This window comes from Schistocerca piceifrons, chromosome 2, assembly GCF_021461385.2.
Source record: "Schistocerca piceifrons isolate TAMUIC-IGC-003096 chromosome 2, iqSchPice1.1, whole genome shotgun sequence".
Lineage (NCBI taxonomy): Eukaryota > Metazoa > Arthropoda > Insecta > Orthoptera > Acrididae > Schistocerca > Schistocerca piceifrons.
Window position 1 is genome coordinate 680,389,332 of NC_060139.1, and position 21,945 is coordinate 680,411,276.

The 21,945-nt window shown below is 42.7% G+C and overlaps 1 protein-coding gene across 2 annotated transcripts in view; it reads left to right on the forward strand.

Moving 5' to 3' along the window:
* Positions 1 to 721: 721 nt before the first annotated feature.
* The window catches only part of LOC124777455, a 51,513-nt gene continuing 30,289 nt past the window's right edge, over positions 722 to 21,945 (forward strand). The window contains exons 1-3 of one of the 2 annotated variants that reach the window (XM_047252870.1): positions 748 to 849; positions 3,840 to 3,925; positions 6,005 to 6,411. In XM_047252870.1, the coding sequence (XP_047108826.1) occupies positions 3,851 to 3,925; positions 6,005 to 6,211 (282 nt within the window). In that variant the 5' untranslated portion in view covers positions 748 to 849; positions 3,840 to 3,850 and the 3' untranslated portion in view covers positions 6,212 to 6,411. Of the gene's footprint in view, positions 850 to 3,839; positions 3,926 to 6,004; positions 6,412 to 21,945 lie in introns of those variants that run through there. The other variant, XM_047252872.1, reaches the window with a different exon arrangement.

Below are 21,945 nucleotides of genomic sequence, written 5' to 3' on the forward strand. Positions count from 1 at the left end.
ATGTTTGTGACTACTACAGCGCCATATATCACAAAGTGAAAAAAGTGGTCCAACTAAAACATTCATATTTCTTTAAGTACTACACGAATATGTAATAAAAATGGGGGTTTCTGTTTTTAAAAAAACGCAGTTGATATCCGTTTGACCTATGGCAGCGCCATCTAGTGGGCCAACCATAGCGCCATCTGGTTTCCCCATTCAAGCTAGACAAGTTTCGTTCTTTGTAGCTTTTTCGTTTAACGCTTATTTCGTGAGATATTTGGCCCGGTCACTATCAGCGGACCACCCTGTATATTTACAACTAATCCGGAACATGTTCTGCCAATTTTTGTTCAGATGTGATGCGCCAATGCAAGCAACGTTTTGCTCAGAAGTCAGAATACTGGAAGTAAAGTGACGGCAACGAGAGCTATAAAACTCATCTACAAAACCATCATCTTCCTTGTACGAGCCATTCTCGGAGTAACTATGTGGGCCTTGGACTTTATGATGTTGTACAGTCCCGGAAACTAGCATTGTTATTAAGACAGTAATCCCCCTCCCCCACGTAGTTGTCACCACTGTTTCGGAGGGCCAAGGCCGTTCTTTTGAATCAGACCCGGCCAGCGTGCCGGGGGAAACGCAGCATCTGCTGGAAGACGCTGACGTCACGAGCAGCGGTGACGTAGCCCGGGGCCACGGCTGCTCTGCGAGAGCAGCGGTGCCGCCGAGGTACCGGCCGGGGATGAACCGGCGGGAAGTACGCGCAACCGCCGTCCTGTATAAACGGCAGCAGGCGCAGCACTGAACATCAGTACAGCCAAGGCAGCGGCCCCGGCGCACACAGTAGCAGCAGCACCAGGAGCTCCAGTAAGTTCAGACAGCACTAGACGTTGTGAACACGCAGATCCTCACTATCTATACTACCAAACGGCTAACCCGAGGCATCGTCCTAGTAGCAGGATGCATGTGTAACGGTTTCCAGAGACAACAAAAAATCTATTTTCAACATTTTATACAGTTACTCGTATTAATCGAATTTGAAAATTTAAAATTATTTCATAGCTTTAAGGCAGTAGTACAATTAGGAAGAGTATACATATCGTGAGCCAGTGCAACTAACAGCGTGCAGATTATCCAGAATATGTTCATCCAGTGTTTGATAACCAGCGCACTTAGGGACTTCCTGAACTTTTTCTCGCTTACACGCTTAACACCAAAATTTAACACATTAACTCATTTGTACTGGACTCGCATTCCGAAGGACGACGGTTCAATCCCACGTCCGGCCATCCTGATTTAGGTTTTCCGTGATTTCCCTAAATCAATCCAGGCAAATGCCGGGATGGTTCCTCTGAAAGGGCACGGCCGACTTCCTTCCCCATCCTTCCCTAATCCGATGAGACCGATGACCACGCTGTCTGGTCTCCTTCCCCAAATCAACCATCTAACTCATTTGTAGCGTAATCAGACCTTCAAACTGTTTTATACATAAAAATCTGATTGTGTAAAGAACAGGACCCGATTTATTAGAAGTACCTGTTTTATTAAATTTAAGTCAACAAATAACTTTATCGCTAGTTTGATACTCCCGACCGTCTATTTAGGCTGCGCTAACCGTTTCATCTGACTGCATCGACTACGAACTGAATAATGTATTACACAACCTTAAAGTTGCCTATTCCTGATTGCCTTCAGAGTCTCTCACTGACTATCTTCTTGATATAGAGTTTTCCGTGCATACCTTAATACTCTTATTAGACTCACCCTTAACATTCGTCTGTAGCGACAGATACCGGATGCTTAGAGTTTCAGTTTCTCCGGTGCCCGATTGGGGCCAGATTGTACTTCCGTCAGTGCTCCCAATCAAAGTGTTTCATAAAACCTTCCGGAATTCCTGTAAATGTCGCGTGCAATTTGTTGAAAGTGCGTTCTTCCGCCGTTTCGGATGTATTAGTATGGCTAGACAAGAGAATGACTTCACTTCCTCGACCATGTATTTCCGAAATTCTTTCTTTAGCAAGCAGCTGTTTTTGTGTTTCCAGCATAGTCTTTGCTTTGTTTATTCTTAACCGAAATTCGGAATAAAGTAGTGTGCCCACTTCATTGCGCGTACACAGTGCTGACGCTGGTAAAGTTAACGACAATGTTCTTAGTTGTCATTTGCGTGGAAAGCGATGTTAACGTAAGTCATTAATTGAGTCATTCAGAACGAAGCACTAGCACAAACACAGCGAAGATGTGAATTGTCAACCGAGAAATCACGCTATTGTTCCGCTGAATCGGTCCATTAGAACGATGATTGACATAAACCAGGTAGGAATCGTTCGCTCTGTTGGGTGCATTCAGTCTGTGCAACGCAACACAGTTGTGTTGAAAGAACTGATACGTTGAAGGGGACTCGTGAGTTACGCCTGAATAGCTTAATTGCCAACAGCATTTCCCACGAAAGACGAGACCCGATATTTTAGCCCCAGTCCGACACACAATTGAAATCTGTCAGCAAGTTTACAAATCAAGCTGTCGAATAGCGAGTGCAGTGGTCTCTAATAACAGCAACATCTTCCTCCATTTGGGCCGTGGATGTACAATCGACAGTCTAGTAAACTAGTATTAAAGGAGGAAACTTCATGTATATGATTGCCAAATATAACAAAAAAAAGAAAAAGTCTATAATTATTACGCGGCATACTGTTCATGATTTCAGTGAGCTACGCTGTACAGAACACAGAGTTTTTGTCGAGTTCGCATGGTTTCCTTTCCTTGTGCTGCTCGCTGTTATTTTATTCACTTGGACAGTGCTCTCCACCTAACGCATACACTTGTAAATTTTTACGAACAATCCTGTTGGAGGAACATCCACAACTGAGAATTATACCAGAGGCTGTAAATACCGCTACAATTGTAAGGTTCTTTTATTATCACACGATCGGTTTCGGGCTCTTATAGGCCCATCTTCAGGTGTCGTAACTTGGTGCTGTAACCCCCGGGCGCCGCGGTGGCAGCGTACGAGGCGCGGTGTGCTACCTACGAGCGCAGAGCAAGGAGTGACACGCGATCAAATACACGCTATATGACCGAAAGTATCCAGACACCTATTAGTAGTTTTAATGGGGGATTTATCCACCCCTCATCTTTAAGAAGGCTTGTACTCTTCTGGGGAAAGTTTCAGTTAAGTGTTTGAATGTCTGTGGAGGAATGGCAGTTCATTGTTACTCAAAAGTCGAAACCAGAGAGCAGAAAGTGATGTTGGACGCTGCGATCTGGAGCGAAATCAGCGTTCAAACTCAACCTCAATGAGTTCAGGTTGGTATTCTGGGCAAGCCAGTCCACTTCAGGTATGTTGTCGCCTACAAACCTTTTCCTCATAAATAATGCTTTTAGACGGGATATGCATCCTTAAACTGATACAAACAACCTTTCTCTTCGAACTATTCTTTTATGTACTCAGCACACAATGCTGTAAAATGTGTTCATATCCTTCTTAGTCTGAGTTTCGACGCAACGCGCTAACCACGGTCAGCACCCGCTGCCATAACTGCTGTTCCTGCGTCTCTAGTGACAACGCAATACGGTACTCCCCACCTAATTTAACACTGGCGGGTGTGTCTTTCGTGATGTCTAGTAGTCAATTCCACGTTACGTAGGGTTACCGGATATAGCATATAGTGTATTGTTCTATTGGATACACATTTCTTTGAAAGGCGGATATTTATATGTGACGCAAAGAGCGAGTGGATTCGTAAACATATATACACGTTAAGCTTTAAGTAAAAGTGATCATCCTTGGATATATTTTGGTCAGTGTTCGTTCACCTGCTAAAGTAGTCCTATCCTAACCGTAAGTGTTTCCGTTCCAGATTGAACCAGTATGAAGGCAGCGGTGCTCCTCGTCGTACTGAGTGCCATAGCGCTCAGCTGCGCGTTCCCTTCACCCAAGGACAAGGTGAGTGCCTTACTCTTCGTACACTTCCTTTTTCTGGTAGCCACAACTCTTAATCCCTCCAGTAACCGGTTGTAGTCTGTAGCAGGAAAATGAAATTTATTGATATGCATAAATGCAAGACGGAGCTTTTTCGCGTTTTTAGTTTAAATCCTCATTTGCATTTAAATTTCCCTAAGCCGTTGTTCACGTCTTTGGTTGAGGGTCTCTAGTGCACATCACTCGCACTCTCCGCTTCCCCTCTTTCCTACTATATTTGCTTGTACTATAGGGACAGTGCGTGTGTCAGTGTTCCTACATATAATTTATCAAATTTCACCCTCGTGGTCATTATGCAAGGTGTATGTTGCAGAACGTGGTACATTTTGAATCTGAAGCTCCTAAAAGTATGGCACTCCATGATGCGTAATGCATGGCATCTCTTATTGGAATTTAATGAGTTTTTATATAAAGATCTTGCGTCGAATACACAAAACTGAGCAGCTTCAATCTGATAGTAGCCCCAAGTCGACGAACGCGATTTGTAAGTGACCTTCTGTTTCGTCCAATAAATGTCATTATGAAAGGTACCTTCTCGTAGCTTTATTCTCCAGTCATTTCAAGGTAAATCGCGCGGGGCACATACTCGAGGGTACTTGATGTTTGTGACTCATTCGAATGTCTGATCGTCGACCGTGTAGTTGAATGAGACAGACATCTTTTCGTCTATTTACGCGCATTATTATTACAATTTATTTATGCTGTAAGTAAATTTTCCTTACACAAGGCGCTAGTCATTCCTGTATTACGTACCAATTATGCAGCGATTTTACCACTCTGTCACCGTATAGCCTCTGACAGCTGCAGACGCCGTCTCGTACATTTCTACTGTGCATAGCAGACGACAACTTTCAAACACACAAGATGCTACTTTTGCTTCTGACAATGTCGCACCACAGTACTGGGTTCCATTGGGTACGATGTCTTTACGAAGTATATCCATCTTTCTCCAGTGTTGTGCAAGCTCGTATTTCGCAGTGTGAGCGACAGTTCTACACTGAATCGAATGCTTTTTTTGAACCGGAGGAAATACGGCAACAACTTGTAGTCGGCTGTCTACAGTGCTCTGAGCCAAGTGAGTAAACAGAGGAAGCTGAGTTTCATCCGTTCGATGCTGGCGAACTTATGGTCTAGCCGTAAATACGTTTCGTATGCCTGCAATAAACTGGCGTCCGTTGCCATATTGTTAATTCGCTGGACGTGCCCCACGACACGTCTTCAAGATTGTGGGGAGCAGCGCCTGTATCCAGTGCTGTAAGAGTTGCCGGTCCCTTCCCGTATTCTACATGCAGTACACAAACGGGACCCACTGGCGGCGTCTCCCCAAACAAACGTGTTTAGCAAACATTGTTTCAAGCGTGACTGTTCGAGGAAAGTCGATTCTACTAAAGAACGCTATCCATCTATATATTCTTCGAATTATGACATCATAAGTGACATACATGCTGTCTACGAGGTTATTGCTAATTTGCTTTGGTTGTAGACGTGGTTCGTGTATTTTTCTCCAATATGTCGGTTCGCGAGTGCTCCACAGCGGTCCTTTAATATAGTGGTTATTTCGTATCTTAATTTATCATGTGATTTGACTTTGTGTAGGCTATAATGTATGACATACTTGTCTAGAATCTATGGAGATTGTGATCCGTTCGCCGAGCTGGCAGCTTAGGTTGTGTTTTTGCTACGGATGCTGTCCAAGCGGCGCGATATTCCAGAAGTTGACTTGTTTGCGATCCTATTGACTGATCTGTCTTCCGCTGGCCGCCTTAAAGGCACATGGAAACACACACAACTATTAGTTTATAAGTTCTTTAAGCACACCCAAAATAAAAATGGAGATGTTGATACAGATAAAAAAAATTAAAAATGGTCATTTCATTAATTTTGATTTATTTTGTGTTCATTGATATGCCTTACTGTTGTCAATGATATATTCGAATAAGATATACAAGAAATATGTCACCGTTTCGGATCAGATGCTGCAGCTCATTTTTGGAAATAGGAGAAGCTGATGTACCTGCTTACCGGCACGTCATTTCGTTCCAGGAGGACCGTGGCGGAGTGGACGTGGACGTACACAGGGAGAAGGGCGTGGGCACCGTGGTGGGGGTGCAGGGCCAGGGCAACGTGTGGAAGAGCGGCGACGGCAGGACCCGCGTGGACGCCGACGGCTCCTGGCAGAGGGTGTACCGCGGGCCGGCGGCCGGCAAGCCAAAGTACTCGGCGGGCGTCCGCCTCTCACACAGGTGGTAGCCGAGCACGGCCGCTGCGTCGCGTCTGGGTATTCGCCGCTCACCTGCGTCCGATGTCTCTTCGGAAACTAAATGCCGCAAACTGCCAGTTGTTGAACCAACATTTTTCCGTAGTGCCAAAGTACTGCCTATTATTACGTTTACCGAAGTTTTAAACTTAATTTATTGATTTTTAGTTTAATAAAAATCTAACAAAAATCATCTTTGTGTTTCTTTAATGACTTACATCGATTGCCATGTCTGTTTCACAAATACTCACGTTCTGTGTGTCATCGCATTTTAATTTTTTGTTTATTGCATTTTCTTAGTCGTAGATAGGCGTTTGCCTAAATTTGTATGGAACACCACCAAAAAATTACAGAAGGCAAGCTGCTGTACCAGATCTACAGTCGGAGGTCACACATCCGTGACGTCAGGTAAAGCGATGCGTTGTTACACAATACGAGCAGGTGAAATATGTTCCTGGCCTAAAAAAACAGGAAGAGTGTAAACAAGTCATGCAAAACTTAAGCAAAACTTTTTTTAAGCAGATTAGTTAGATCTTCCGTCATACTAAACACAACATGACATACTCATGCGCTGCATTTAGGGAGCAGAAAACGCTATATTTAATTTATATAATGCATAATACCATAAAAGAGATGCCTAAACCTACCTTGCTAAAATATTAGTAGCAAAACTCTATCATTTGTGTGTTTATGAAAAGATCAATTTCCTACGTTAACAAGAGAGACACGTCACCATCTGTTCATCCAATCGGAGATCAACAGAAGTACTGAATACAGGAGGAGTGACCCATCCGTAAAACTCTGGAGGCATAGACGGCAATTATTGTTAATTCTCTTGTTGTTAACCGCAGTAGGATAAAATTTCCCCTGATATATACAATGGATTACTTGATGCGGCAGTTAGACAGGGATATTGAATTTCAACGGAAATTGTCTGCAACCATAGTCTCCGCTATTCTTGCCTCGTCGTTCGAGAAGATCAAAACAAGGCTCTTCAATGCACCTCAAATTTGCATCGCTGTAAGTGACGAACAATTCATAAGGAATATGAGCAGCAAGGAAAAGGCAGCTAGGTTCTCTTTTAAGGAAATTATGAAAAACTTTGTAGATAACAAAAACAATTATGCAGATGTGATTGGAGGAATGATGTGTGCATACATGTTTTGGTAAAACGTGTACATGAAGATGAATGTGATTGTGAAGAGTCTAGGGACTGTTACAAACGGACATGGAGAGAGTGTAACAGTTTAACAAAGTACTATGATGCAAGAATATATTGGCTAAGTACGGCTGAGATGTAAAAAGATACCTGCCATACTGTTGTACCGCAACTTATCGATACTGTCGAAGCCGACGCCTCAACGTTTGCTGTGGGCGCCGCTAGCGGCACTTCGGACACCACCACCAATGAAGAACCTCCAGGCCGCCGACCAATGAAGATCACCACGACGCTGTTGTAAGAGACGGCCATCTGGGCACCATTCTTATAGTTCAAGCTTACTTTCAGGTGCTAGTTGGTCCCGAACGTTACACCGAGTTTGCTCTACCGGCAAACATTCAGTATACATAGAAGTACGCCCGTGCCGGGCCGCTGCTTATAGGTAGCCACGCCCCCCACAAGTTGTCAACACTGTAGCAGATCTTTAGCACAAGTTGAATAAATTATATTTATTTAAAGAACACTTCTGTCAATCTTTTGCTTGGCTGTCCAGATTCCTACGCTGACAGATCCCTTTGGAAACTTTCCACCAATTTATCATTAGCAAAGAACACGTAACATTGAACTCCCTGGGACGTAGAGGCTACCTACTCGCGTCATAACATCTACTAAGAACACAAACGTATAACATACAAGCTTAAAGACAATATTTATGAACACTGCAAGTAAATTATATTTTTGTACACATTTAATTACTTTCAGCTGATTTATTATCAATATCTCGCTGTACTGAATAAATGTTCGGTATCTCAAATAACTGCTTGAAACTTCCTGCCATATGAAAATGATGTGTCATCGTGAGACACGAACCTGTGACCTTGGCCTTTTGCATACAAGTGTTCTACCAACTGATCAACGCAAGCACGACTCACGAGCTCTCCTCACAGCTTTACTGACGTCACTACCTCATCTCCTACCTTCCAAACTTCACAAAAGTTCTCTTGCGAAACTTACGGGACTAGCATTACAAAAAGGATATTGCGAAGATATGTCTTAACCACAGCCGGGGAGATATTTCCAGAAGTTATTTTTCTCTCGGCATCGGAGTGTGTCCTGTTGCGAAATTTCCTGGCAGATTAAAACTGGGTGTACCAGAGCGAGACTCGAAACCTGGGCCTTTGCCTTTTTGGTCAAGCAAAAATTTTCCAAGAAGGAAAACTTGTCTCGCAAATTTCCGTTAATTTGATCGCTCTAGTTCGAATAAGCCAAACCCTCGCATTTAAAATATCATTCATCAGAAGTTTTTGACTTGTGAGAAGTATAGATAGTTTGTGACTGGCTGCTGTGTATAATTCAATGTGTCCCCTGTGCTCTCTCTAGCACGCTGGCCCCAATTGCACTTAGAAAGCAGGAACTGTATTCACAGTTGCGAATAAGAACCTCCTTCGGCTATGTATTGGAATGACGACAGTGAAAATCTGTGCCGAACCGGAACCCGAATCCGGATTTCCCGCTCGACGCGAGCCTGCGTCTTAACCACTACGGTCATCCGACCATGCATCGCGGCCAGAGCCAAACTCCCATATGTCGTCGTCCATGTGTCACAACTTGCACTCTACATCTACATCTACGTGATTACTCTGCTATTCACATAAAGTGCCTGGCAGAGGGTTCAATGAACCACATTCAGGCTGTCTCTCTACCGTTCCACTCTCGAACGGCACGTGAGAAAAACGAGCAGTTAAATTTTTCTGTGCGAGCCCTGATTTCTCTTATTTTATCGCGATGATCATTTCTCCCTATGTAGGTGGGTGCCAACAGAATGTTTTTGCAATCGGAGGAGAAAACTCGTGATTGAAATGTCGTGAGAAGATCCCGTCGCAACGAAAGACGCCTTTGTTTTAATGGTTGCCACTCCAATTCACGTATCATGTCTGTGACACTATCTCCCCTATTTCGCGATAATACAAAACGAGCTGCCCTTCTTTGCACTTTTTCGTTGTCATCCGTCAGTCCCACCTGATGCGGGTCCCACACCGCACAGCAATACTCTAGAATAGAGCGGACAAGCGTGGTGTAAGCAGTCTCTTTAGTAGACCTGTTGCACCTTCTAAGTGTTCTGCCTATGAATCGTAGTCTTTGGTTTGCTCTACCCACAACATTATCTATGTGATCGTTCCAATTTAGGTTATTTGTAATTGTAATCCCTAAGTATTCAGTTGAATTTAGAGCCTTCAGATTTGTAGATTTATCGCGTAATCCAAATTTAGCTGATTTCTTTTAGTACTCATGCGAATAACTTTACACTTTCCTTGTTCAGGGTCAATTACCACTTTTCACACCATGCTGATATCTTATCTAAATCATTTTGCAAGTCGTTTTGATCATCTGATGACTTTACAAAACGGTAAATGACAGCATCATCTGAAAACAATCTAAGACGGCTACTCAGATTCTCTCCTTTGTTGTTAATATAGATCAGGAACAATAGAGGGCCTATAACACTTCCTTGGGGAACGCCGGATATTACTTCTGTTTTATTCGATGACTTTCCGTCTATTACTACGAACTGTGACCGTTCTGACAGGGAATCACGAATCCAGTCACACAACTGAGGCGATACTCCGTAGGCACGCAGTTTCGTTAGAAGACGCTTGTGAGGAACGGTGTCGAAAGCCTTCTGGAAATTTAAAAATATCGAATCCATTTGAAATACCCTGTCGATAGCACTTATTACTTCATGAATATAAAGAGCTAGTTGTGTTTCACAAGAATAATATTTTCTGAAACCGTGCCGACTATATGTCAATAAATCGTATTCTTCGAGGCACTTCATAATGTTCGAATACAGTATATGTTAGTGATATAGGCCTGTAATTCAGCAGATTACTCCTACTTCTCTTTTTGTGTATTGATGTGACTTGAGCAATTTTCCAGTCTTTAGGTACTCATCTTTCTGAAAGGGAGTGGTTCTATATAATTGCTAAATATGGAGCTATTTTATCAGCATACTCTGAGAGAAACCTGACTGATGTGCAATCTGGACCGGAGGCCTTGCCTTTATTACGTGACTTAAGCTGCTCCGTTACTCCCAGGGTATCTACTTCTATGTTTCTCAACTCGTACGTTACATATATTCCTGACTAGGAAGGACACGTTTATTGAGAGTCCAGGGCTTGGTATTGGCGAATAATTACGAAATAACAGAGACTGTGTTAGTAAGAAGCAAGACGTAATGAAGCAATATCCATCGTACTTCTTAACAACACGGGCACTGCTGTTTCGTACGCTTAGAAGCATCTTGCCCCCTCAGGCTCATTTCCTGTTGCTATGGTGACGCTACAGCTGACGCCTCAGACCCGCTGTGCGCTGACTGGTGTCTCATTGACCCTGGTCTCAGCCATGAACTTGTGCTTTCTGCTGTCTCCGGAGGAGGACGAGGTCGAGATTAGTGTTTAACGTCCCGTCTGCAAAGAGGTCATTAGAGGCGAAGCACAAGCTCGGATTAGGGAAGGATGGGAAGGGAAATCGGCCGTGCCCTTTCACAGGAACTATCCTGGCATTTTCCTGAAGCAATTTAGGGGAATCACGGAAAACTTAAATCAGGATGCCGGACGTGGGTTTGAATCGTCGTCATCCCGAATACGACTGTCTCCCTCACATCAACTTTCACATGAGTATGTATTGCACAACACGATGAACAGTTTGAATTCAGAATAGGTAAAGGTACTTCAAATACAATTTTCGTTTTAAACTTCGGCTTGGAAGCAAGAAATTAGAAAAATAGCTATACCAAAACGACCTAAGAGAATCTTTATAAAACCTACAACAATAATGAATTCTATCTTCTCAAACTCGGATAGACTGGACGTGACGCGCAAAAAGAAATGTAACTTAAAATATCTACAAAAGCTAGTGGGAAAAAATGACAGTGACATATCAAGAAAGATCATCTCATTGAAATAATTTAGAACGCCGATATGCAGTTAATGGTGACAGCTCTTTAAGCTGAATGTCGGAGAAACAAAAAGTAATATGAATGTGAAGCGTGAAGAAATACCGTCATTAAGTACCGTATTGAATAACTCGCAGCCCTGAAAAAGAAAAACTTAGACTTGCGAAATGGAAAGAAAAGTCCCCCTTGCACGTAAAATTCTGGTTTAGTACGACAATAACAAAAGCGATATGGAAGAACGATACAATCATTCATGTACATGGCATTGGTATTGTTCATGAAAAAGTAAGAGATGTTTCCTCTAGAAAAAAATAATAGAATTATTCTTAAAGCAAAAACAAAAAATTGTCGGTGACTGTAAAAACTGTTTCGGAAAAAAATAAATTTGACTTTTCAGTTAGGGACAAAATGTATGCTGTCTTTTGGAATGGATGTGATAAAGTGGTTAAATGCAAACACTTCAAAAATTGTCTTTGTGTAAAGACTTTAACTATAGAGGAGTCAGACGTAGATTTGCTCGTGTAGTGTAAAAAATTGTGTTCAGACACCGTAGAAAGGTAGGTAAGTCAGATCAAGATCGATATTCCGTGTCGGAGTAGTGACTGTCGGTTTGGTACATCAGTCAGCCAGAGAGTGGTTTTAGGTGGTTTCACATGCCCATGTAGGCAAAGGCTGAACTGATTTCCAGCCCCACATGAAACATGTAGCACACAAATACGTAAATGACACATTCTTTGTGAAGTGGATGTGGTCACAAATGCTGTTCGTATGTATCAAGAACTAACCAATTTTTTCAGAATCAGGAGGCCCAATAACAAATGTGTGCGAGAGTTGTTTTATCAAGGAACCTTGAGAGAGGCTCTAAAGGGAACTCGATGCCGACTTATGCAAGAGATATTAACACGAATAAACTGAATAATTACAACGTGACTATCGGTTCACAAGATTCTAGTGCTTATAATGACAATTACCTAAACGCGGTAAAAGAAACTGCTTCAAACAGGCAAGCTGATGAATAAAGGAGATAAAGGGATCTGATAGCGACAGGGACGGCATGCAACTATAACACTTCCAATCAGTCATCTAATTTACAAAAAAAAAAATTGCGTTTAAAGTGTGTTGTAGTAGACACAGAAGCGCCAAAGAAACTGGTATAGCCATGCGTTTTCAAATACAGAGTTATGCAAATAGGCAGAATATGGCGCTGCGGTCGGCAGCGCCTATATAAGACAACAAGTGTTTGGCGCAGTTGTTAGATGAATTACTGGTGCTATAATGGCAGGTTATCAAGATGTAAGTGAGTTAGAAAGTGGTATTACAGTCGGCGGACGAGCGATGGACACAGAATCTCCGCGCAGCGATGAAGTGGGGATTTTCCCGTACGACCATGTCACGAGTGTATAATGAATATCAGGAATCGGGTAAAACATCAAATCCCGGAGATCAATGCGGCCGGAAAAAGATCCTTCAAGAATGGGACCAACGACGACTGAAGAGAATCGTTCGTCGTGACAGACGTGCAACCTTTCCGCAAAAAGCAGCAGAATTAAATGCTGTGACATCAACAAGTAGGATTGGATCCTTGATGACTCAAACCTGTTGCCTGGCCGGACGCGTCTCGTTTCAAATTGTATCGAGTGGATGAACGTGTACGGTTATGTAAACAACCTCATGAGTCCATGGATCCTGCCTGTCAGCAGGGGACTGTCCAAGCTGGTGAAGGTCCTGTAATGACGTGATTCCGAAGCAATTATCGCAATCTCAGAGAACAAAATGAATAACTGAACAAGTACCGATGATTAGGTCACATGGATTAGAAAATCAATTTCAGTGGAAGAGTAATCACACATCAGAAGTAATTTTAACTACAGCGTCACTGGCTACGGGAAAAGTACAGTAACCATTCGCTTTTTGTTTGTTTATATGCATCATGACGCGTTTCAGGCTGTATGTATATTTATCTGATTTCATACAGTCAGGCATCATCAGTGTGAGTATTTCTACTGCATTTTGAATGATGCACCTGTCTTTCATTCATCTTTCAGTTGCTTCCTATTTCAGTAATACGCACTTACACATACACTGGTGTATAACTGCCGAACATTATTCGCAACGTCGACGGTGTTTAGACACTGAGAGAACACTAGATTCGGTTAAAATATATCTGGGCTCTGTAACTTTATGGCAATGGAAGTTGGACTCCCTTCGTTTGAAATCGCTACTGACAAGTTAGTGGAGGGCTAGAGAGCTAGGGAATTTGGAGTGGAAGCTTCCAGATCAAAAACAACCTTTCTTAGGTGACTACTGCACAAAAACCATTGATTCTACACAATATTACTACCGCGAGGCATCAGTCATAAATACTAGTCACGTCCTCCAGCTGCACTAGATTAATTTTGCTAAAACGTGTGTTAATGGGAGCAATACACTATCACAGAGGATTGGTACAACATCTGGAATATTGTTATAGAGCTTGCAAATAGATGAAGCTAAGTCAATAAAAATAATCTACCAAAGAGACAACAAGAATCATTCATAATTCTGAATAAGAAAATATTAAAATCCATAAAGCTAGTAACATTACATATTAAAAACTTTAACTTTATGAAACAGTACCTTAAATCCAATAACAATAAATAATTTCAAAGCGTGGAATATAATAAATAATAAACATGTCCGACGAATCAGTGATAATGTAATACATGTAACCCTTTTTTCGTTATTCTGGCAAGGGAGCTACAGGAATGACAACACCCCAAAGGTAAACAGTTCTGCGATAACAGGGACAGATCGGAAGATACTTAAATGTGTGACAACAGTTAGCTGAGGTCGACAATGTGGTAAAGAGAAAGTTCGGGACGTTCGCCTCAGAATGTTTCTCACCAGCTTAATTCTTCTTCGGTGTTCCACTTGCTCTGCGCTGCACGAAGTTGCCATCAGTCTGCAACCAGCCCGACCCGTCAGATTGTAGCATGTTCGGCTGAGATCTCCTCAATTAGTGTCCAAAGCGCTTATCCTTCAACGGTGCCTTATGCTGACAGAAGAGAAACACAATATCAGTCTTGGCCTCCAAACACAAGCCAAACAAGTCACCACTAGAATCCCAGAGACTAGTTATAGAGTCCTAGCCGCTCTGCGGTACACTGTCTGACGAGGTGAACCCGCCATAAGTGACCCTCTGATCCAATCGAAACTTGTTGTGGTGAGAGGTGAAAATAAAGTGAGACTTAATTCGTTTTAGGTGACTTCATCAATCGTCTCGCGCATCACAAAATCTAGTGAATTGGTAACGCCTTGGCTAGAAAGCAAAGTTCCGAAATTTCGCGCCCCATGTTCAAATCCAATCCTATGTTTTGTTTTTCTTTTGCTGTTGTGGAAATATGAGGCATCAATATTTTTTGTAACATCGTAAAATGTAATGGAATTATTCACAAAAGACATATATGTTTCAAATATTATAAAAATAGATGTATCAGCTCCAGTCTTATACAATAAACATATCAAAAAAGTTTTGCATTACCTCAGTTGCGAGAGTTCCGGAACCTGTACAGAAAATTGGAATAGAGATCAACATAAACATCATTTATGTCCTTTTTATTGCTCATGAAAACCACACGTTGCATGTTGTACCACCACACAGCGAGACCTTACCCAGTAGCACGTCCTCTTGCATTGATGAATGCCTGTATTCGCCATATCATACTATCCACAAGTTCATCAAGGCACTGTTGGTCCAGATTGTCCCACTCCTCAACGCCGATTCGGCGTCGATCCCTCAGGGTGGTTGGTAGGTTACGTCGTCTATAAACAGCCCTTTTCCATCTCTCCCAGGCATGTTCGATAGGGATCATTTCTGGAGAACATGCTGACCACTCTAGTCGAGCGATGTCGCTATCCTGAAGGAAGTCATTCACAAGATGTGCACGATGGGGGAGCGAATTGTCGTCCATGAAGACAAATGCTTCGCCAATATGCTGCCGATATGGTTGCAATAACGGTCGGAGGATGGCACTCCTGTATCATACAGCCGTTAAGGCGCCTTCCATGATCACCAGCGGCGTACGTCGGCCCCACATAATACCACCCCAAAACTTCAGGGAACCTCCACCTTGCTGCACTCTCTGGACAGTGTGTATAAGGTGTTCAGCCTGACCAGGTTGCCTCCAAACGTGTCTCCGACGATTATCTGGTTGAAGGCATATGCGACATTCATCGGTGAAGAGGACGTGATGCCAATCCTGAGCGATCCATTCGGCTTGTTGTTGCGCCCATCTGTACCGCGCTGCATGGTGTCGTGGTTGCAAAGATGGACCTCGCTATGGCGTCGGGATTGAAGTTGCGTATCACGCAGCCTATTGCGCACAGTTTGAGTCGTTACGTCCTGTAGCCGGCTGCACCAAAACCATTATTCAACATGGTGGCGTTGCTGTCAGTTTCCTCAGAGCCATAATCCGTAGGTAGCAGTCATTCACTGCAGTAGTAACCTGAGCGACGCTTGTCATCGACAGTTCCTGTCTCTCTGCATCTCCCTGCCTGGCACAAAGTACGCGATCGAACCGCGGTATTGACCGTCTAGGCATGGTTGAACTACAGACAACACGAGCCGTGGACCTCCTCCCTGGTGTAATGACTGGAACTGATCGGCTGTCCGACCACCTCTGCCTAATAGGGACTGCTCATGCGTGGTTGTTTACAAATTTGAGTGGGTTAAGTGACATCTTTGAACAGTCAAAGGGACTGTGTCTGTGATACAATATCCAGAGTCAACTTTTATCGTCAGGAGTTCTGGGAACTGGGACGATGCAAAACTATTTTTGGTGTGCGTATTATACACTGAAGAGCGAAAGGTAATGGCATGGACTCGACTAATATCTGAAGTAGTGCTGGAGGGAATTGATACCATCAATCCTGGAGGGCCGTTCATAGATCCAAAAGAATATGAGTGGTTGGAGATCTCTTCTGAAGAGCACGTTGCAAGGCATCCCAGATAAGCTCAATAACGTTCATGTCTGGGGAATTTGATGGCCAGCGGAGGTGTTGAAACTCAGAAGAATGTTCCTGGAGCCGCTCTGTACCAATTCTGGAAGTGTGAGTTGTCGCATTGTCCTGCTGGAATTGCCCAAATCCGTCGGAATGCACAATGGTCATGAATAGTTTCAAGTGATCAGACAGGATGCTTACGTACGTGTCACCTGAGTCGTATCTAGAATGTCAGGGGCTGCAACTGCACTCGCCGCACACCATTACAGAGGCTCCACCAGCTTGAACAGTCCCCTGCTGACATGCGGTATCCATGGATTCATGAGGTTGTTTCCATAACCGTACACGTTCATCCGCTAGATACAATTTGAAACGAGACTCGTCCTACCAGGCAAAAGGTTTCAGTCATCCCAAGGGTCCAGTGGTACTTGTTGATGTCACAGCATTTAATTCTGCTGCTTTTAGCGGGATAGTTGCTTTTCTTTCACACTCAACAATTCTCTTCAATCGTCGTGGGTCCCGTTCTTGCAGGATCTTTTCCAAGTCGCAGCGATCTCGGAGATTTTATGTTTTTACCGTTTTCCTGATATTCACCGAACACTCGTGAAATGGTCGTACAGGAAAATCCCCACTTCATAGCTACCTCGGAGATTCTGTGTCGCATCGTTCGTGCGCCGACTATAACACCACGTTCAAACTCACTTAAATCTTGATAACCTGCCGTTACATCAGCAGTAACCAATCTAAGAACTGCGCCAGACACTTTTTGTCTTGTATAGGCGATGCCGACCGCAGCGCCGTATGCTGCCAGTTCATATATTTCTGTATATGAATACGCATAACTATATCAGTTTCTTTGGCGAATCAGTGTATAATTAACAGAAACTGAACATTAAAAACAAATAGTTCAAGTATTTCAGCTCTCCTTATTACGTTTGTGCTTCAAGAGAACTAGTGCACTCATAAAAACATTCAAAGCGTAAACATTTGTAGCACGACGAGCACCGCCCGAACGTAGATATACAATAGTCACACACCTTTTTATGTATAGATCATTAGGAAAACCACCTCGCAATCTGGAGACAATTGCACGGTAAGCAACACCTTCGAGACATTTTCTCGAAAGCTGGAGCGTGCAACTGATTACGGATCAAGACGTGTATTTTAACTGTATCGTTCCTACTTCTGATTTCCCTCTGCAATATGATGAGAGTAGGACACTTCTGTAAACGTCGAATATACTTCTTCACCTGTTAGAAGAAGTATACATCACAGGGTTTGTATGGTAGCATGCATTTTTGAGGAATTAATTTTAATTTACATGTCGGTATTCGGGTTTCAGTGACGAACAGCCCAGCGTTTAAAGTGTATAATTTTGCCCACCTCATGAGTCAACAACGTACAGAACGGCGCCATTTTTAAGTAAGGTCGCAAATTTTGTCCAGAAACTGATGATAGATTTCTTTCGTGAGATATCCAGATTTTTTGGATGTTGTGTGAATATTCTCATGTCGTTGCATTAACTAGTTAAATGTCTTGATGCACTCGAAGACCAAATTTGTCTAATTTCTTGGAGACTAACGAAAACCGTTGGTAGCGGTTTTCTACAAAGTGATAATTCCTGTCAGCTGTGACGATAAAATCTATTTTTAATTAGATTTGAAATCTTTGCTGCTTTTTTATCTATTCCATTGTATTCACCATGTCATGAAAATAATTATGTCACATACTTCCGCAACAACAAAAGAAAAAGCATACGATTAGAATTTAACACGGAGCAAAAAATGCCAAAATTGTGTTTTTAGCCATTGTGTTATCAGTGCAGTTGTTTTTACACCGCGCGAGTAGCCCGATGAAGTCGAATCGAAACTTGACCGTCATTTTCTCGGAACCAAATGCATTTTGTCACCAAAATCAAAATAGGTGTACATCTATTTTCATCCTGCTACTGCCCTATCAAGTTTCGGCTGTATCCGAGAACCACCTATGGCAGGTTCCCCATGGCAGAGTGCACTCTTAGGCGGGGCTTGTTGCTCTTCGAAAAAATCCACCTTTGTCTTCGTCAGGACTGCTGATCGAAGAAAATACGGAATTACGCAGATGTAAAGGATGTAGAAGTACCCGGTAGAATCAGATATTATACTGACGACTCGCAGTATCTTTGTTCCTATCACGATCAATAATACGGGACGTACTATTAAACTCACACACACACACACACACACACACACACACACACACCTTTTTTACGTTTGTCTAGGATAATGGACAAAATTTCCCCAGAAAATGATTAAAAATTGTTCCAATCACCCGGTTCCGACCAAGGTTTTCGGGAAGCTTGCGCTGTGGCAGTTCAAATAAGATCTTGTGATTCGTAAGTCCGAGCACGGTAACAGTCGATTTTTCTACAGTACTGTACTTGATGTGTGACTGATGTCCGGTACAGCTCTGGGGAAACGGTTTGAACAGGCTACTTCATTCACACTGACTGTTCGGAGCAACTTAAGTCATGTCTGACATTCACATGGAGCCTGAAAGAGGGTTTTAATTCCAGATATATTTCGTATTCGTCCAGTTTTGTTTGATATTGGTCCACACGTGGAAAGTAGTGTGCTGAATTTATTCGGTCGATTGACTGTATTTTGGTTTGCGTTTACTGAAGAGAGCTGACTTAATTTCATGTGCAAGAAGGCCATTTTGTCTGAAGATAGGGGTTTATAGGTTTATTTCGACATCGAAATGGTTCTCGTTCAATATGCTTTCAACGTGACATGTGCACCAATAAAATTTATTAAATAAATCCGTCGTGAAAGACTTTGTGGTAATACCGTGAAAGACTTTGTGTTAATATACACGGAGGTGACTGAAGTCATAGGACAGCGATATACACATACACAGATGGCGATTGTTTCACACACACAAGATATAAAATGGCAGTACATTAGCAGAGCTGCCACTTGTACTCAGTTGATCCATGCGAAAAGATTTCCGACGTGATTATGGCGATACGATGGGAATTAACAGTATCTGAGCGCGGAGTAGTAGTTGAATTTAGACGCATGGGACATTCCATTGCGGAAATCGGAGATCCTCAGTGTCAAGAGTGCGATAGGAATACCATATTTCATCATTACCTATCACCACAGACAACGCAGTGGCCGACAGCCTTCACTTAACGACAGAGATCACTGGCGTTTGCGTGGAGTTGTCAGTGATGACAGGCGACACAGAGCCCGCAGCATGAGCCTGCGCAAGTTGCCTGTTACACGGAGCTGTAAGCGAAAATCTGTCGTGATAGAACCATGCGTCATATCTGCATGAGGCTCCTTGCTATGTAATGGCCTACGCCTCAAAGCGGAAGAGAGACTCAGGGCTGAACATCATTAAATTTTGTTCAGTGACCTATTCGACTCTAGCACTATACCGTGAAAGCATCTGGTGCCTGTGACATAGTGTCACCGGTGAACGACGCGTGGCATCTAGAGACCAAAAACAACGCGCCTATAAACCGTCCCCGAAAATTCTGGTTCACACTTTGGCTCTAACCTCTGCCATGATTTCAGCTGTTGTCATCAGTCTATTCGTCACAACCAGTCGAACAATCGTGCAACGTTCTTGCGGTGGAGTCCCTCTGAAAAAACTCTTGCTCGGTGTTCTTGCCACAGTGTTGTGCCCGCTTCGCCACCACTCCTTCTGCAGTCACTACCATACTGCAAACTGTGTGATGTGTCGGTATGGTGTCCCCACGTTCCTCACATAGATGATCCTACATTCCACGAAGTCCGAAAAATGGAGATAAGCTGCACGTGAACGTCCCCTGGACAAGCTGTGTCGCAACATCCATCTGAGAAGTTCCAGTAACGTTAGACTTTCTCAATATCCATCATCTCATTCCTTATTTGTAGGTGGATCTTCTTTCTCTACTGAAAATAAATGCGCGTATGGATGAAATTTTAATCAACATATCCCCCAACCATGGCGTTGTTGGACTATCAGTTTGGAAGCGTTTAGTCAGGGTACACATGGCGCATCACTTTTCATTTTCCGCCAGCGTAGTTCCCTTATTCTTGGAGTTAGTGCTACTGAGTCGTGATGTCAGTTCCTTTTCAGTTTGGATGGTTTGCATTTGCTCGTTTCCTGTTCGCCTTTATTTCCTGCGGATCTAGAATAGTGTTCTGTTTTTCTGTCATGGTACATCTTCTGGGCGAGTATCTCTATTTAAAGAAATGCATGGAAATTCTGTACCTGGATTCATGTCAGATGTATCAAGTAAGTCCAGGTAAACACAAGTCGAGACTCTTACCGTGGTAGCGCCTCTCTACGTGCTCTTGTTCCTAGGAAGTTTTAAGGTGGTGAATAAGTATTCTCCTTATCAGTTCCAGATTTCGAAATTAGTTATCAGTAACTGGTAACAGGCAAACAGATGAGTATTTCACTGTGTTGATTCTCTTACTCGTTTTGAACTGACGAGATACTGAAACAATTGTGTTTATGTGCTTAAACCTTTGAGAAACTATGGAAAGGAAACTTTAGCAATACAGCAAATGCCGACCACTGAAATTTTTCGCAAATATACACATGAAACGTGCGGTTAAGTTCAGTTGGACTTCGTTTGCAAGAAAATTTAACAGATACAGTGCTGCATAGAAAGGCCCGGGCTTGGATATGAACACATGTGTGAGTCACCAACGCAAAAATATCCACTACATGTATTATCACGAGGGTCAATAAAATCCTACACCACTTTAAAAACAAATCCAAGGTAGAAAAAGAGACACACAATATTCTCATTGCATTACTACCTCAGATGACAAAAATGCTTTGTATCATATGCAAAACAATACTCGACCCATAGCGTGAAATCACTTGCAGGAAACTTCGTTTCAGTATCGCTACCGTTTCGTATTATGTGTATCCTCGGCTCTTGAGACACTCTACGTATCGAGATGTTGTTCCCTTTCTTGTTACATGCAATAAAAACGATGAAAGAAGTGAGATGGGAGGCTCTTTGAGCTATTGTCAAGAACAGATGTTTTCAGTTTGATTTAAACACAGTTCTGCTATTTTATGTAATTATGAAAGTGGTCGAAAAATCTTCTCCCAATAAAATATAAGGAGTTTTGATTCAAAGTAACTTGTACTGATGAATAATGTGACATTTTTTAAATTGTCATTTCACTCCTCCCTCCCCACCCTCGCACTATACGTGCGTGGGTGGGCGATACAATCAACCCGCTCTTCAGCCAAAAGATATGTAAAATACTCAAAGAAGACAAACAATAAATTACAATATTAACGTTTACAAAGGATTTCAAGATTTGTAGAGGATGAATGAGATGGTTTCCTGCTCCTAATTGGTCACTTTATAAGATCTTCTAAAGCCTGGGTACAACACCCTTATTTCCTCATTTTGTGTGTGCGACACCATCCATTTTCTGCGCACATTGGAATTATGCTTGTATTTGGTGATCACTAGTTTTATCTTGTAGAAAACGAAATTGGATTGAACCTTAGGCCTGTAGTCTTTACTCCACGCGCAGTGTTGTTTACATCTTTATGTGTGGATCTTTTATGCTTGAGGCACCCGCTTTCTCATTTCAGCTTGCTTGCTTAGTCAGCACTGAACTATGTGA